This window comes from Leucoraja erinacea, chromosome 12, assembly GCF_028641065.1.
Source record: "Leucoraja erinacea ecotype New England chromosome 12, Leri_hhj_1, whole genome shotgun sequence".
NCBI classification, from domain to species: domain Eukaryota; kingdom Metazoa; phylum Chordata; class Chondrichthyes; order Rajiformes; family Rajidae; genus Leucoraja; species Leucoraja erinaceus.
In genome coordinates, this window is record NC_073388.1 from 49,709,419 (window position 1) to 49,723,561 (window position 14,143).

The 14,143-nt window shown below is 45.5% G+C and overlaps 1 protein-coding gene across 2 annotated transcripts in view; it reads left to right on the forward strand.

Annotated features, from left to right (window-relative positions):
- Positions 1-11,289, forward strand: part of col4a5 (collagen, type IV, alpha 5 (Alport syndrome)) — a 258,803-nt gene extending 247,514 nt beyond the window's left edge. For both annotated transcript variants that reach the window (XM_055644118.1, XM_055644117.1), the window contains 3 exons: positions 2,874-2,988; positions 7,848-8,020; positions 9,982-11,289. In XM_055644118.1, the coding sequence (XP_055500093.1) occupies positions 2,874-2,988; positions 7,848-8,020; positions 9,982-10,063 (370 nt within the window). In that variant the 3' untranslated portion in view covers positions 10,064-11,289. The remainder of the gene's footprint in view (positions 1-2,873; positions 2,989-7,847; positions 8,021-9,981) is intronic.
- Positions 11,290-14,143: the final 2,854 nt, after the last annotated feature.

A 14,143-nucleotide genomic window follows, 5' to 3' on the forward strand; every position in this document is an offset into this window, starting at 1 on the left:
CGCAAAGACCGCTCCCTCCATAACTCCCTTGTCAATTCTTCCCTTCCCTCTCGGTCCACCCCCTCCCCGGGCACTTTCCCTTGCAACCGCAAGAGATGCAACACTTGTCCCTTTACCTCCCCCCTCGACTCCGTTCAAGGACCCAAGCAATCGTTCCAGGTGCGACAGAGGTTTACCTGCATCTCTTCCAACCTCATCTATTGCGTCCGCTGCTCTAGATGTCAGCAGATCTATATCGGTGAGACCAAGCGGAGGTTGGGCGATCGTTTCGCCGAACACCTCCGCTCGGTCCGCAATAACCAAGCTGACCTCCCGGTGGCTCAGCACTTCAACTCCCCCTCCCACTCCGTCTCCGACCTCTCTGTCCTGGGTCTCCTCCATGGCCACAGCGAGCAGCACCGGAAATTGGAGGAACAGCACCTCATATTCCGTTTGGGGAGTCTGCACCCCGGGGGCATGAACATCGAATTCTCCCAATTTTGTTAGTCCTTGCTGTCTCCTCCCCTTCCTCAGCCCCCCTACTATCTCCTCCCACCCTCCAGCCTTCTGGCTACTCCTCCTTTTCCCTTTCTTGTCCCCACCCACCCCCGCCCCCGATCAGTCTGAAGAAGGGTTTCGGCCCGAAACGTTGCCTATTTCCTTCGCTCCATAGATGCTGCTGCACCCGCTGAGTTTCTCCAGCTTTTTTGTGTAACCAACATTCTAGTAAATCTCCTCTGTACTCTCTCTATTTTGTTGACATCCTTCCTATAATTGGGCGACCAAAATTGTACACCATACTCCAGATATGGTCTCACCAATGCCTTGTACAATTTTAACATTACATCCCAGCTTCTATGCTCAATGCTCTGATTTATAAAGGCTAGCATACCAAAAGCTTTCTTTACCACCCTATCTATATGAGATTCCACCTTCAAGGAACTATGCACGGTTATACCCAGATCCCTCTGTTCAACTGTATTCTTCAATTCCCTACCATTTACCATGTACGTCCTATTTTGATTTGTCCTGCCAAGGTGTAGCACCTCACATTTATCAGCATTAAACTCCATCTGCCATCTTTCAGCCCATTTTTCCAAATGGCCTAAATCACTCTGTAGACTTTGGAAATCCTCTTCATTATCCACAACACCCCCTATCTTGGTATCATCTACATACTTACTAATCCAATTTACCACACCTTCATCCAGATCATTGATGTACATGACAAACAACAAAGGACCCAACACAGATCCCTGAGGCACCCCACTAGTCACCTGCCTCCAACCCGATAAACAGCCATCCACCATTACCCTCTGGCTTCTCCCATTCAGCCACTGTTGAATCCATCTTGCTATTCCTGCATTTATACCCAACAGTTGAACTTTCTTAACCAACCTTCCATGAGGAACCTTGTCAAAGGCCTTACTAAAGTCCATATAAACAACATCCACTGCTTTACCCTCGTCAATTTCCCTAGTAACCTCTTCAAAAAATTCAAGAAGATTAGTCAAACATGACTTTTCAGGCACTAATCCATGTTGACTGTTCCTAATCAGACCCTGTTTATCTAGATGCTTATATATATTATCTCTAAGTATCTTTTCCATTAATTTGCCCACGACTGAAGTCAAACTAACAGGTCTATAATTGCTAGGTTTACTCTTAGAACCCTTTTTAAACAATGGAACAACATGCGCAGTACGCCAATCCTCGGGGACTATTCCCGTTTCTAATGACATTTGAAATGTCTCTGTCATAGCCCCGGCTATTTCTACACTATGATTCTCAAATCATTAAAAGTTTAGAATCTTTTGTTGTTTCAACAAAAGTGTTGATGTATTTAAATAAATAAGTTAATATCTAGCAGACTGCTGATTTTTAACCTAAGTCACTCGCTGTAAACATGAGCTTCATAAGAGGAGAAGTGAGACAAAATGAGATGTCTCCCTACTTTAAAAACACATTAAAAGCCACGTTTTCCAGCCCTGTGGTATTAACATGGGCAAAAGAGGAAGGACACTAGATGAACAAAGAAAAAACAGATATCAGTCCAGTGACTAATTCCCATCAAGACACTAACCTTGCAATAATTAGTTAGTTAAGGGCCTGTCCCACGAACATGTGACTTGCATGCGGCCAGTGCAACCAAAAGGGCCTGTGCCACGAGCAAACCAGAAGTGGGTGCCGCGCGGAGGTCGAGTGAGTGACATGAAGTTCGAGCGAAGTCCGCGGGAAGTTCGCGCGTGATGTACGGCGTCGAGGCGGTGCGTACGCCGTTGAGGCGGCTGCGGTCAAAGTGGGACCGGCCCCGCGAGGCCGTACGGCTCAAGCGACCAGGTTAGGTCGCGCTTGCCGCATGGAGTCGCATGCTCATGGGACAGGCCCTTTAGTTAGAAGTTGCTAATCAAACATTTCTGACAAAAAATGCCCAGCTATTTCATGAAGGCATTCAATGTGGAAGCTCATTTAATGGGAATGCCACAGTCATCCAACCAATTTTGCACCTTTTCCTAGAGTTATGTGGCTCCCAAAGAAATATCAGTGTAGCCCAACTGAGGGTGGGTTCTGTGCCGAAACCCACTCCAAATGCCTCCCATCTCATGCTAAACACACGGATTTTCAATAGTGCTATTTTAAGTGAATCACTTTTTTTTTCTGTTTCCTTTAACCAGTTTGCTTGGGGTGTTATGCCGCTGTAGATTTGTGGGGAATGAGAGCTTTCAACATCAGATCTACCCACGTAGATTTACCAACCCGTTTGCTAATTGTAAATCAATTATCCAACTGGTTGTTAAAGTGTTGGTCAATTTGGCCTCAGTGGAGGAAGCCCAGCAAGGCAGAGGAAACATAAAACATGCAAACGCTAACTCTGAATTTACTCTCTGTTCCAGGTGCTCTGTATGTGAGACTCCAGCAATGGTGATAGCTGTTCATAGCCAAACAATTCAGATTCCAGTCTGTCCAGAGGGTTGGGCCTCACTGTGGATTGGTTACTCCTTCATGATGGTATGATTCAACTTTAACTTGTTCCTTCTATTAGCCATTGTGTGTGGGTTCCTACATCCAGGGGGACCCATAGCATGATTTGGACTAGGAATGTACTACAGGCTGACAGAGGTGCTGGCTATGACTACAATAGGCTTGTAATGGGAAACAGAAGGCAAATACATCTGTGTCAGGCGTAGACTGCCTGGATCAATACATCTGTGCCAGGCATAGACTGCCTGGATCAGTACGTACCTTTCAATGCAGTAACATTTCACAAAGGCAAATCGAGTTTATTCCCATTATATTTTTCAAGGAAAGTACAGTTCCTTTTTAGCTGACCACAAGAACAATTTTACTAACATCAGAACCAAATTAATATAAAAAATGGAGACACTAATCTTTTTCAGTTTATTACCGAACAATACTGCAATAGATTATCCTCGTAATGATTGTTTATGAAAATAGAAAAGTAGATGACTTAAAATCCAGTAAAAATCAACCTTGCACTAATGCAAAATAAAATTCCCAACCTTGCGTTCCTCCAATCGATTGTTGTTTAAAAGGAAACAAAGTTTTCCCAATGCAAGATAATGGCACACAACCACCCAGCAAGCAGCATATTGTCTAATTAGATGCCACTCTTATCATACTCTTGTCTTCAGTTCCAACATTAGTTCAGTCTGTTAAAGAAGTACAAGACTGATCCAGTGGGATCACAGCTGGTGGTTTATGCCTAAGTACAAGTAGCAGGAAGTCTACTTAGTTACCATCCTGGCCCAAATGTTCTGAATCAGTATTAACTCTTTATACAGACAGATTTGTATAGCACGGAAACAGGCCCTTCAGCCCACCCTGTCCCTGCTGACAGTTGACATTCTGAGCTAGTCCCACTTGCCTACGTTTGGTCCCTTCCAATCTATATATCAGTGCAAATCTCTTTGAAAGTTGTAATTATAAATTCATAATTCCCATCACACTGATTGAGAATATAATAAATACTGATGTGTCAACAAATCTTGGAGCTTGCTCTAGTAATGCAGGGTTTAGGTTTTAGATCTCGGGCAAGCTGATTTAACAAATATTAAAAGAATGAAAGGCAATTCTTTTAGTCACACTGTCATTTAGTTGGGGTTGGAGGAATTAGCTGGGGGAATATCTGTGCATCCATTGGAGTGGACAAGTGAATGGATGACATGCTTGAACGCGGTAATCAGTGTACATGAAGAAGCTGATTTTGTGTATCAGATAATGTTGCCCAGAGGTGCCAGGTAGTTGAGAAATGTAGGTGGGTGAGGATAGATGTTTGAGGTATCAGAGGCAACGGAAGATTGGTCATATTTTACTGGCAGCAAATGGATAATTAAGAATAGAAACGTTGATGCACAGAGTCTCTTGCCCAGAGTAGGTGAATCGAAAACCAGAGGACATAGGTTTAAGGTGAAGGTGAAAAGATTTAATAGGAATCCGAGGGGTAACCTTTTCGCAAAAAGGGTGGTGGGTGTATGGAACAAGCTACCAGAGAAGGTAGTTGGGGCAGGGACTATCCCAATGTTTAAAACACAGTTGGACAGGTATTTGAGGGGGAACTTCTTTACTCAGAGAGTTGTGGCTGTGTGGAATGAGCTTCCAGTGAAGGTGGTGGAGGCAGGTTCTTTTTTATCATTTAAAAATAAATTGGATAGTTATATGGACGGGAAAGGAATGGAGGGTTATGGTCTGAACGCAGGTGTATGGGACTAGGGGAGAATACGTGTTCGGCACGGACTAGAAGGGTCGAGATGGCCTGTTTCCATGCTGTAATTGTCATATGGTTATATGGTTATTTGGATAGGACAGGTTTGGAGGGATATGGGCCAAACGCAGCCAGCTGGGACATGTTGGCCAGTGCCGGGAAAGTTGGGCTGAAGGGCCTGTTTCCACTCTGTATCACTCTATGACTCTAATGTGATCCTACCCATAGCGATGGAGAGAATTGGAGGCCATGTCAGTAAGGATAAGGAAGGGCAGATGACCTTTGCCACAATATAATAACTGAGGCAAAGTGTTGTCCATCACCATGCTTTGCTGCAGGTGACAAAATAGTGTGAGACAAATAAGCTCTTCAGCCTGCTGAAGGAGACACACATACAACCAAAGGGTCAACTGGCAAATGCCATTCACACGACCCAACTTCCCCCTCTGCAATAATACTTGTGAAGTGAGACCTGAAATGCGCAATCTCCACAACGCCATCAATGTCTGTTGCACAATAGTAGAAGAGTAATGTTACATTGTTCTTGCTCTGAATTCTAGTCACCTTGTAGACATAGAGGAACTGAGAAAAGCCTGCCATCAGTACCATCAGCCCACTGTCTCCTCCTCTTCCTTTCTTCTTCCCGCCCCCCCAACCCCCACATCAGTCTGAAGAAGGGTCTCGACCCGAAAAGTCGCCTATTCCTTCGCTCCATAGATGCTGCCTCACCCGCTGGGGTTCTCCAGCATTTTTGTCTACCATTAGGGTGAAGCTCAGGTGGTACCGAAGCTGAAGGGAGGAATGTGCACACATTCTCGCTGCCCAAGCACGACGTGAGGAGGGCTCTGACACGGGTGAACACGAGAAAAGCTGCAGGCCCCGATGGCATCTCGGGGCGAGTACTCAAGTCCTGTGCTACGCAGCTAGCTCCAGTGCTCGCTACATTATTCAACCTCTCCCTGGACAAGTGCGTGGTCCCTGCCTGCTTCAAAAAATCCACCATTGTACTGGTACCAAAAAATGCCTCCCCAGCCTGCCTGAATGACTACCGTCCGGTGGCCCTTACCTCGGTAGTCATGAAATGCTTTGAGAGGCTGGTGAAGAATCACATCTGCGCCTTCCTCCCTCGGAACATGGACCCGTTGCAGTTCGCATACCGTCCGAACAGATCCACGGACGATGCGGTCTCCCAGGTCTTGCACACTGCTCTCTCCCATCTGGACAGCCAGAAGGGGGGCTACGTGAGGATGCTGTTCATAGACTACAGTTCAGCCTTCAACACGATAGTCCCCACCAGACTGGCCGGGAAGCTACTGGAATTGGGGCTCAACACCTCCCTGTGTGCCTGGGTCCTGGACTTTCTCACCGCCAGGCCCCAGGTAGTCAAGATGGGAGGGAATACATCGAAGTCCCTCACCCTGAGCACAGGATCGCCCCAGGGTTGCGTCCTCAGCCCCCTATTGTACTCCCTGTACACACATGACTGTGTGGCTAGGTTCAGCTCCAACTCAATAATTAAGTTTGCTGATGACACTGTGGTGGTGGGCCTGATCTCAGACAATGATGAGAAGGCCTACCGGGAGGAGGTGGCTGATCTAGCACTCTGGTGCCAGGAGAACAGCCTCCTCTTGAACATCAAAAAAACAAAGGAGCTGATCATGGACTTTAGGAGGGCACATCATCCGAGGACGTACACTCCATTGAGGATAAATGGGGATCCTGTGGATAGGGTGAACTGTTTTAAATATCTGGGAGTCCACATCTCCGAGGATATGGCATGGGCATCACACGCCTCAGCACTCGTGAGTAAGGCAAGGCAGCGCCTTTACCACCTCAGGCAATTGAGGAAATTCAGAGTGTCTCCGAGGATCCTCCAGTGCTTCTACGCAGCGACGGTGGAAAGCATCTTGTCCGGGAACATTACCATCTGGTTTGGGAATTGCTCTGCCAAGAACAAGAAGGCTCTGCAGAGAGTAGTGCGTTCGGCCGAACGCACTATGGGAACTTCACTTGCCCCCCTGCAGGAACTATACATCAGGAGGTGCAACTCCAGAGCCAACAATATCAAGAGAGACCCCTTCCACCCCTGCAACGGACTGTTCCAGCTGCTACGGTCAGGCAAACGCCTCCGTTGCCATGCGGTGAGAACGGAGAGGTTGAGAAGAAGTTTCTTCCCAGAGGCAATTCGGACTGTAAACGCCTATCTCATCAGGGACTAACTCTACTGAATGTTTTTCCTTCCATTATTTATTATGTAAAAGACTATGTGTGTTATGATTGTGTTTATAGTTTGTTTGGTTGTTTGTCTTTTGCACAAAAGTCCGCGAGCATTGCCACTTTCATTTCACTGCACATCTCGTATGTGTATGTGACAAATATACTTGACTTGACTTGGTAATACATCAGGCCACATTCCATGTAATACTGGGTAAACAATCCAGTTAAGTTGTCAAAATGGGTCTCGTTATGAAGAATTTAAAATGAAAAAAAAAGGACACCCAGTTCCATAGCATCTTTCACATCCCTCTTCGGATGCTCTACAGCCAATGAAGGATTTTCTGAAATGTCCATTTTGTTGTGTGCATGAGAAATGGGAGCAGCCTTCTGCTGAATTTTCCCCATCGCAACCAGGTCTTGTGTGGTTATATTGCTGGAACTAAAGGACTTACAATCTCCTGCTGAAACATGTCTAAAACTTAAACAAGTGTAATGGCATTTTGGCATTCCATCCCGATACACCTTTACACAATGACAATAACATGCTTAATTGTAATTGCTTGTGATGAATAGCTATGTTTAGATTCATTCAAAGATCAGCAAAAAGTACTCTTGGCAGTAAGACATTGATTCACTCATTGGGTCGAGATGTCAGAGTTTAGAGACACAGCGTGGAAACAGGGCCTTCAGTCCACCGAGACTGCACCGACCAGCAATCCCCACACATTAACATTATCCTATACTAGGGACTATTTTGGAATTCATACCAACCAATTAACCTGAGGTTGTCGGGGAGAACGTACAAACTCCATACAGATAGCACCAGTAGTCAGGATCGAACCTGGGTCTATGGTGCAGTAAGGGCTGTTAAGCAGCAATTCCACCGTGCCGACTTGTCCCTTCTAACCACTGCTGTTGTTTTTTACAGCACACGAGTGCTGGTGCTGAAGGATCTGGCCAAGCGCTCGCATCTCCTGGTTCCTGCCTGGAAGAATTCCGATCTGCGCCATTCATTGAATGCCACGGCAGGGGGACTTGTAACTATTATGCCAACTCGTACAGTTTCTGGCTAGCCACAGTTGAACCATCGGAGATGTTCAGGTGAGGAATAGTAGCACCTTCTAAATATAGTGAGCACATTTGACTGCTTTTGGTTTTAGCCACTGTCACAATCATTTAACAAATTAATGCTTTTGTTTATTTTCTCATCATGAACACTATTTTCAGAATTAATGGCTTGCAATCACTGGCAGTCCTTAGTTTTAAATTCACACAGACAATCCCTGCATAGATGAATCTTGACATTAAACATTGAGCAACTGTTTAACATCATGGATTTAAACGTTGAAGATACATTGGGCAGCACTAACGGTTCTTCAAAGGTATTCTTCACTCTGATATCATTACAATACCTACTCCTGACCAGAGCCTGCTCCTCAGGGAAATCTGTTCACGCCTTCAACGTCAGTGCCATGAGCTCAACTCTGACTCACATCCATCCATTGACCCTAAGATATCTGGGCTGGATTTCACCAAACATTGTGTAATCAGCAATATCAGCACATCAGTATCATCTTAAGTTATCAATCAGATCAGAATATTTTACCCATTGCTCTGATGGGTGACAAAAGGATGCAGAAAATTCAAAGACATAAATTAGAAACAGATTTTAAATTGCCCCCGCTGGTTGCTCTTGTTCAGGCGGGTCTGCTGCAATGCAATCGTTAGTAACATCATGTAGTAGAAAGTTAAGTTATGGCTACAATTGTTTCAAAGAAGAGAAAGAGGTTTGTGGCCAAAGACTTTCAGATTCTCAAAGTTATTTTTCCTGCTCGATTTTCAAATATAAATGTATTTTTAATAGTTCTAAATTTACTTTTGTTACTGCAATCTACAAATTCTAATGACTATATGTTACATTGTTTAACAGAGTATCATTGCACAATAGTCAATAGAAGCAATTGTTTGCCAATTTCCGTGGGCACCTGTGATGAAACTAAGAGATAATGTCGCCTTAAGAAATAATGGAACCTGATTAATGCAGGAAGGTTACATGTAAACAGTTTTTCCCAGGCTGTTTTTTCCAAATCAGCTTTTTTTTCCTGCTTGTCAATTTACAAATGAACATTTAAGTGGTTCTTTAGTTCCTGATTGAAATCTTGTTATGACCAATTCGGCCCGTGTAATGCAAATGATTGTCCATAATTGTTATATCATGTTATATCCACTAAGCATTATAGATCCATGTTTTGTAGCAGAACTATCTGTATTTCATACTGCAGCAGTACAATATAAGAATTCAGTGATACGCACAGGAGGCTGGGGTGACCCAGCGGATCAGACAGCATCTCAGGGTGGGAGATTGCAACCTTCACGTGGTCCGCCCTGTTTCGACGAATGCAATCAACCCGGCGTGCGCAATCAAATAAGATCAAAGAGAACATGTTGTCCTACAACTTTAGGCTGCGCATGCCATACGCAAGAAGAAGAAGAAAAAGACAGCATCTCCGGAGAAAAGGAATAGATAACATTTCGGGTTCAGTCCTATCCGGTCTGGAGAAGGGTCTCGACCCAAAATGTCACCTATTTCTTTTCTCCAGAGATGCTGCCTGTCCCACTAAATTACTCCAACTTTCTGTGTATGCAACTTGTTTAAAGCATTTTTTCCCTAAATGTAAGGATCCAGTTCTATGTTCTGAATGTGGCAGCAATTGTTTCACTGACATCAGAGGTTTGACTTGTGGAGGACAAATCCAGACCATTCCCCACTCTGGCCATTGCCTCGTGACCTTACTGGCAAATACATGGATGGATATAACGTGCTACTTAAATTGGGATCTACTGTGATGACACTGTATTCAAACAACCTGCTCCTCTTCTGAAGTTGTATCTGAGCTTTCAGAAGGCCTGGGGGAGGTGGGGGGGGGGGGGGGGGGTGAGATGGTGGGGGTGCGTTGCTGTGATAAGCAAAAGAATGCCCATTTTGCTTTGCGAGTCTCTTGCTTATCCCTGGTTACTTACAATGTTGTATCTTCTATTATTGCTTCCTTTCTCCTCAACAGTAAACCACAGTCTGAGACTCTGAAAGCTGGAGAGCTCCGAACACGTGTCAGCCGTTGTCAAGTGTGTATGAAGAGGACGTAATGCATTGGCTGTCGGCAGTGAGGCATCGGCCAAGATCGAGTGAGAAGAAGGAAAACAGCTCAATAAATAAAAACTGTAGGGCGCTTTGTCTTCCATTTACAATGGTGCTATTGTGCAAAGCAAAAACAAACGCAAAAACAAAAAAAAACTGTACACGCATAATATTCGTTTGTACGTACCTCATGTAAAGAGCATTCAGTGCATTTTGGAAAGGAGTGTGTGAGAAACTGAGCATTGTGGAACAAGGAACAGTGGTGCCTCCAGTTCTTCTGTTTCAGGGTGATCTCCATACGGCACTTTCTGTCAATGTTAGAGTAATGGACTGAAACATAACAATGCGATGGCTTACATCTTTTTATTTTTGTTCGTTTGTTTTTGAGGCATTTTTTTCCATGGTGCTACTAACCAACTACTGCAACCCAGGTTCTTAAATATTAATAATTAATAATCAACTGGTTATTTCCTTGGTGTTTTTATGTAAGTACTGAAAATGTGTATATGATGTATCCAGGCTGTTTAACACTTGAAGAATCTCGCCATTTCATTTACCACCAATAGTATCAATTTTGCTTCACATATCACTCGCTGAGTTAACATTTTTCCCTCTGTCTTGTTAAAAGTAGCAGAATTGACAAAATAAATTGCAGTATTTTGTACTATTGGAATCACTTTATGGGATATCCCATTCTACTACCAAACTACTGATTGGAATTGGAAGATAGTCCCTTTTCCTACCCTAATTCCTTCCACTAAAAATATTATACACATCACTTTTCAATGAATAAAAGGATTTTTTGACATTGTAAAAAGTTGTAGTTATTGTTTTCATCAGGGGTTTTTAAAATGCAAAGATATACACCTTACTACATAATTACAGCTTTCCAAAGGGGCCTTCATTGTTAAATATAACTGTCTTTTTGTATTGTCTTAACTATGTAAAATGATTAGCCATAAGAAGTTCTTGTGAAGAGAGATCAAACTGTTTATAAACTATTTTCTATCAATCCAGATCCTCCATCACTAATTTTCTTCTTTACTCCACTGTTGTTGTACCCCAGAACAAACATAGAAGTTACCAAAGGTTCACATATTTCACTTCAGCAAAGAGGTATCTCTCTCCAAAAGTGTTCCTTCTTGTATAATTTCAAGGACAGGTGCAAACAACTTATTAAAACAAAAGAAAAATATTTAAAAAAAAGCTGAAATAAAGGAAACACTGACTTAAAGATGCATGTGTCTTTCAACTATTATTTTATTAGCTTGTAAAATTAAGGCTCCAAAGTAATTTTGCCCTCCTGCTTTATGAAGCTGGGATTTTAATGTAGGCTCCCATCTCCAAACACACCTATTTCTATTGCCTGGAAGATTTAAAATGTAACATTTTGGTAAAGGGCGAAAGCAGTCCAAAAGACAAAATTTGCTACTTGCAAGACTGGGGGAGGCAGTGTGGCGCAGCGGTAGAGTTGCTGCCTTACAGTGCTTGCAGCACCGGAGACCCGGGATCGATCCCAACTACGAGCGCTGTCTGTACCCAGTTTGTCCGTTCTCCCCTTGACCTGCGTGTGCTTCTCTGAGATCTTCGCTTTCCTCCCACACTCCATAGAGGACCAGGTTTGAAGGTTACACAAAAAAGCTGGAGAAACTCAGCGGGTGCAGCAGCATCTATGGAGCGAAGGAAATAGGCAACGTTTCGGGCCGAAACCCTTCTTCAGGTTTGAAGGTTAATTGGCTAGGTATAAGTGTAAATTATCCCTTGTGTGTGTCGGAGAGTATTAATGTGCGGGGATCGCTGGTCAGTACAGACTCCGTGGGCTGAAAGGCCTGTTTCCGCACTGTACCTCTAAACTAAACTAAACTAAATTCAACGTGCCTCTCTGACCATTACTTGCATCTCCTGTAATGAACCTGTCTCAAAGAGTATCTGTTCTATAGTGTGTTTGTCCCAGCAACATGAAGGGCAACACACTGGGTTACAGGCTATGGCCAAGCTTTGGATCCTATTTGGTCAATCAGCTATTGCTATATGGCCTAGAAAATAGTTAAAAGTTCATTCATGAAGTTCATTAAAGTTCATAACATCTGATATCCCTGGGGCCAGTGGCTGAAATTGGATCTAATATTCATTACATGCAGAAGGTCCAGGCATCTCACATAGTTTAATATCCAACACCAATACTAAAATTAAGTGGGCATGGTGGTAGTTCTTGTGAATAGTGTGGTGGAGGACAGTAGGATCAATGAAACCTTGCCTCCAGAACAATAATTAATTTTGCACATCATGATTTCAAAGTTTGTCGGGGACCTACTGAAGATTACTCATTCATTGACAGTAAATAACAGAACCAAATCCAGTTGCAACGGGCCAGCAGAAAGAGATCCTGACTCACTACTGAACGGGTATTACGCAGACATCCTTAGGTGTACAGCATCAGTCACTGAAATTGACCAACATCTTATACAGACACAGTAACAAGCATTAGGAAACCAATGCCATCAAAAGAAAATAAAGACAAGTACTGGACAAACTCAGCGAGTCAGGCAACATCTGTGGAGGGAGATGGGTGGGTGACATTTCAGGTCAGGACCCTTCTTCAGACTTAGCCAACACTTTGTCTTTTACTCAGGATTCTAGCATTTGAAGTCTCTTGCATCCCACATTTGCTGGGATATAGCTTCTTAAAGGGCCTGTCCCACTTGGGCGACATTTTCGACGACAGCCTGGAAAGAGGTTGTCGCGTGGTGACGGATGTAGTGACAGGCGGTGGTTCCCTGTCGCCCCAGGATTTTGGAATGTTCAAAACCCAGGGACGACATTTGTGTGTCTCATCATGTTGTGTGCCCGGTTACACGCTGACGTACGCTGTCCTGCGGGTAACGCCCGGATAGGGTTAGGATTAGGGTTAGGAGCCACAGATGGGCTGTAAAATATTCTTCCTTCAATGCATGGATTTTAAACATTAATATATGAAAATTAATACATTAAAATCAATTGTGCAAATGAAAAGATGTCAGTCGTTCAGTTTTATTTATAGACGTATTGGTCCGCTTCCAGATTCAATCACTGTCTATAACTTTTCACAGGGATGGATTCAGTGAGTGTAGACTGAATTCCTCCACCCCCCCCCCCCCCCTACACTCCACCCCCCTCCACCCCCCCTCTCCCTCCCACCCCCCTCTCCCCACCACCCCCCTCCCCCTCCACCCTCCCCCTCTCCCCTCCCACCCCCCTCTCCCCTCCCACCCCCCCTACCCCCCCTCACCCCCCTCTCCCCTCCACCCTCCCTCTCTCCCCTCCCCCTCCCCTCTCCCCCCCCACCCCCCTCCCCCCCACCCCCCCCCCCCCCTCCACCCCCCCTCCCTCCTCCCCCTCCCTTTCTCCCCTACCCCTCCTCTCCCCTCCACCCCCCTCTCCCCACCCCCCTCCCCCCCTCTCCCTCCCCTCCCACCCCCTCCCCCACCACCCCCCTCTCCCCACCCCCCCCTCTCCCCTCCACCCCCCTCTCCCCTCCACCACCCTCTCCCCTCCACCCCCACCCCCCTCTCTCCCCTTCACCCCCCTCTCCCCTCCACCCCCCCCCTCTCCCCACCACCCCCATCCCCCCTCACCCTCCTTCTCCACTCCCCCCCTACCCTTCTCCCCTACCCCCCTTCTCTACCCTCCCCCCCCCCTCCCTGCCTTCACCACCTCTCCCCCCCCCCCTCCACCCCCCTCCCCACGCCCCTCCGCCTCTCCCCCCTCCCCCCCCCCCCTCCCCTCACATCCCCTTCTCCCCCTCTCCCTTCCATTCTCCCATTTTCCAACCCCCCTCCCTCCCACTTTCCCTGACGCCCCCCAGTGGAGAAGGAGGGATGGGAGCGGGGCGTGGGGGGGGGGGGGGGGGGGTGGGGGGGGGAGAGGGGGAGAGGAAGTTCTACTACACTCACTGAATCCATCCCTGTGAAAAGTTAGAGATGGTGATTGGATCTGGAAGCGGACCAATACATCTGTAAATGAAACTGAACGACTCAGACATCAGACATTTGCCCAATTGATTTTATTGTATTAATTTTAATATATTATTGTTTAAAATCCATGCATTG